At 48.0% G+C, this 3,416-nt stretch overlaps 1 protein-coding gene across 2 annotated transcripts in view; it reads right to left on the bottom strand.

Annotated features, from left to right (window-relative positions):
- Window positions 1-610: 610 nt before the first annotated feature.
- Window positions 611-3,416, bottom strand: part of gripap1 (GRIP1 associated protein 1) — a 23,886-nt gene continuing 21,080 nt past the window's right edge. For both annotated transcript variants that reach the window (XM_069716600.1, XM_069716601.1), the window contains exons 27-29: window positions 2,843-2,936; window positions 1,573-1,736; window positions 611-1,294 (exon numbers count right to left, since the gene is read on the bottom strand). In XM_069716600.1, the coding sequence (XP_069572701.1) occupies window positions 1,220-1,294; window positions 1,573-1,736; window positions 2,843-2,936 (333 nt within the window). In that variant the 3' untranslated portion in view covers window positions 611-1,219. The remainder of the gene's footprint in view (window positions 1,295-1,572; window positions 1,737-2,842; window positions 2,937-3,416) is intronic.

Raw genomic sequence — 3,416 nt, 5'->3', positions numbered from 1 at the left:
TTACAGGTCATGTGATCCAGGGCGTAGACGCGGCCCGGGAGATAGAAAGCTGCGCGCACACAATCATTCCGGTTTTTGTTGAGCCATTTTGCATCCCGGGAGGGAAGTGACATAAAGGAGGAACTTCTTCTTCAGGTCTTACAGATGTTTCACGATCAGCTGATCGATTTAAAGTAAAGCTTAGAAAATCTGAGTTTTACTTTGAAGATCCGGATTTCAGCGTTTCCTGTTTTGGGGCGTTTCTTTATTATTACTTTTTAATTTTCAAAATAAACTGAGTCAACGGGATTCTGAATAAAAACGCGTCAATTATCTCTTTTAAAATCCAGCGAGTCGTCTGAACCTCGAAGCTATTTGACGTCCCTGATGTGTGTTTTCAAGTGAGACTCTTATTGTGAAAGGAGCTCCGACAGGAAACGCAGGTGGACGCGCTCGCCTGACATAAATAAATAAAAGCAGGGATCCCGAATAGCTGCACGAGAGAAGACACCCGAAGGTTCAACACGGTAGCTCCAGGACGTAGCCCGACGCTAACAGACAAAAACAATGTAATGATACAATCAGTTAAACGTAGTCACGCAAACAGCCGAACTTCTTATCGACGAGGTCATCGATACCACGGACACCCGCGGCTGAAAGCTACACTCCAGGTCATAGACGGAGCCCACGCGCGTATTCGGCAGACAGGAAGTCCAGGAAATAGTCGGATCACGTTACGTAGAGTTACTGCACACAGAAACCAATGAAGTCAGTCGGTGAGGAGACGGGAACTCCAGGACGTAGCCGGAGCCCCGCAGACCGACGTCAAGAGCGTTAAAGTTTTACAGTCAGTTACAATAGAAATCAGGAGTTTTTCCAGGTCGTAGCCAGGACCCGGCGGTGCCATCTAAGTACAGTACATTCAGCGGTGACATGAATGAGAGCTTCCGTTCCCTCGTCTTCAAACAAACAACAGGTGGAAGAGGTTCCAGTATTTAGTCAGGTCCCGTGAGGCAGACTGAAGTGATGAAAATCAGCTCCAGGAAGTTGTCGGAGCCCACAGCAGGTCATGTATGGGAGGAGGTGGGGAGGGGGACGGGGAGGGGAGAAGGGGAACAGGGGGGGGGGGGGTTAGGAGGAAGAGTCGGTTCCAGGTGTCAGCCCGGCCCGAAACCTTCCATCTGAGGTGAGCGGTCGCAGTGCGGAGGAGGAGGGGAATGGACGGATCCAGGCGATAGCCTCATCCCGACCCGGCCGCGCCGCCGGGACCGTCTTTACTGAGACGGACTAACTCCTGGGACAGAACCTCCAGGTCCTGCAGAGACACACGGACACCGATCGGGTTATTGATCGTATCGGACTCGTTGAAGCAGATCATCAAACGGTCGGAACGTTTGGAAATTAATATCAATAAATATCATCAATATATCAATAAATATCATCAATATATGAATCAATATAATTTCTGAAGACAGAAAATCAACCTGTGTGTGTGTGTGTGTGTGTGTGTGTGTGTGTGTGTGTGTGTGTGTGTGTGTGTGTGTGTGTGTGTGTGTGTGTGTGTGTGTGTGTGTGTGTGTGTGTGTGTGTGACCTTGTGCAGGTGCATGTTCTTGGTCAGCTGTTCCTCCAACATGTTCTGCAGCTTCTTGTTCATCTCTCTCAGGTTCTCGTCTCCTGGTTTCACCAGATCTCTGAGGACCGAACCGAAACCTCCTCGTTCTCCCTGAGAACCTCCGACCGCGCTGCCCGACACGTCTGAGGGGACAGAGAGGGACGAAGAGTGATGGAGAGGAGTTAGAGAGGGACGAAGAGTGATGGAGAGGAGTTAGAGAGGGACGAAGAGTGATGGAGAGGAGTTAGAGAGGGACGAAGAGTGATGGAGAGGAGTTAGAGAGGGACGAAGAGTGATGGAGAGGAGTTAGAGAGGGACGAAGAGTGATGGAGAGGAGTTAGAGAGGGACGAAGAGGAGATAAAGAGTGATGAAGAGGTTTCTTGAATGATGGTCTCTGACAGATGACATCATCATTCATTCATTGGATCTGAATGTCTGTGATGTCACTTCCTGTCTCTCAATGAGGTCACGTCCAGGTGTTTATTCAGCTGCAGTTACAGCTCATCACCACAAGAGGCGCCAACGTGAACCAAACTTCAACCTTTGACACATTTCTGGATTTCAACAAACTGACTCATATTTCACGAGTCGAACATCTTCGTTATTTTACTTTCACCGTTTTTATTTTAAATGAACATTTTAAAACCAAATGAAATAAATAAAAATCGGATGTCAACGTGAAAACGGGATCTTCAGTCTGACTCGGCTGGTTACCATGGGAACGAGTCATCGTCTCAGATGGAGCTGCCGAGGAGCCCCGGAGCAAGGCACCAACCAGTCAACACTGTTGCCTAGCAACCCTGCAGCACACACGCAGCTGTGCTTTAGTGTCCATTAGATCGAGCATCATCAGAGTTAATGGGGAGATAGAGGAGGTGAGAGCAGTCACACATGAAATGGAAAACAGCAGGAGACAATGAGGGGGGGGGGGCTTTATCCCCCCCACACACATACACACACACTCTGCTTTGCAATGTCCGCTTTCGCAACTTTTTCTCCACCAGCCAATCAGGCTTCAGATCTGAGAGTTGAGGTGTTTTCGAGAACAGCCAATAGGAACGCACTCTCACAGAAACGACCCGCGATTGGCTGGAATCTCTAACACCCGAATACACGTCAATCACAGCACTTTTGTCCTCATCGTTAACCGCAGACGTCCTCGTCACCGCCATAAGACGACAAACATCTCCATTTCTGCGTTTCCACATTAAGCTCCGCCCCCCTCCCGACCCTCTCTGTATTTCTCACCTATGCGGCTTTCCATCACGTATGTCTCTATGACGGAGCTCTTCCTGCAGATGTCTTCGGCCATCGACGAGCAGCTCACCTCCAGATGTTTCACCTGCAAGAAAAAAAAAAAAAAGAGAACGCCGCTATCAACGTGATCGATTAACGAGATCTCCTCTCAGCTTCCTCCACCTGGAGCTCCGCCCACAGCGAGACACGCAGAGGTCAGAGGACACAAACGCAGCAGAGACTCTCACGCTGGGCATGAAAGACAGAAATTCTGATATTTTCAGCTGGACCGCAGCAGAGGGGGCGGGGCCATAAAGAATGAACACCACAACTTTTCAAAATAAAAGCCCCCAAGTTTCACAATAAATCCCATATTAGAACGATTTATTTCACACTTTTCATTTTGTCTCGAAGGGGGGAAAAAAAGAAAAGAAAGTTGGACAACCTGATGTAAACGGTGTATTTTCAAAATATTTTGCAGAAATTTCAACTCTCATCAGAAGTCACAGATGAAACTGAAACTTCATAAAATTTAAAAAAAATAAAAGTTGAGAAGTAGAAACTGAAGATGCAGGAAATATTGAAC

The sequence above is a fragment of the Brachyistius frenatus genome, unplaced genomic scaffold (genome assembly GCF_029030835.1).
Source record: "Brachyistius frenatus isolate BFR_SWC_R1_liver_20210118 unplaced genomic scaffold, ASM2903083v1 Contig_159, whole genome shotgun sequence".
NCBI lineage: Eukaryota > Metazoa > Chordata > Actinopteri > Embiotocidae > Brachyistius > Brachyistius frenatus.
The sequence above is the reverse complement of the archived record's forward strand: the minus strand, read 5'-3'. Positions and strand labels throughout refer to the sequence as shown.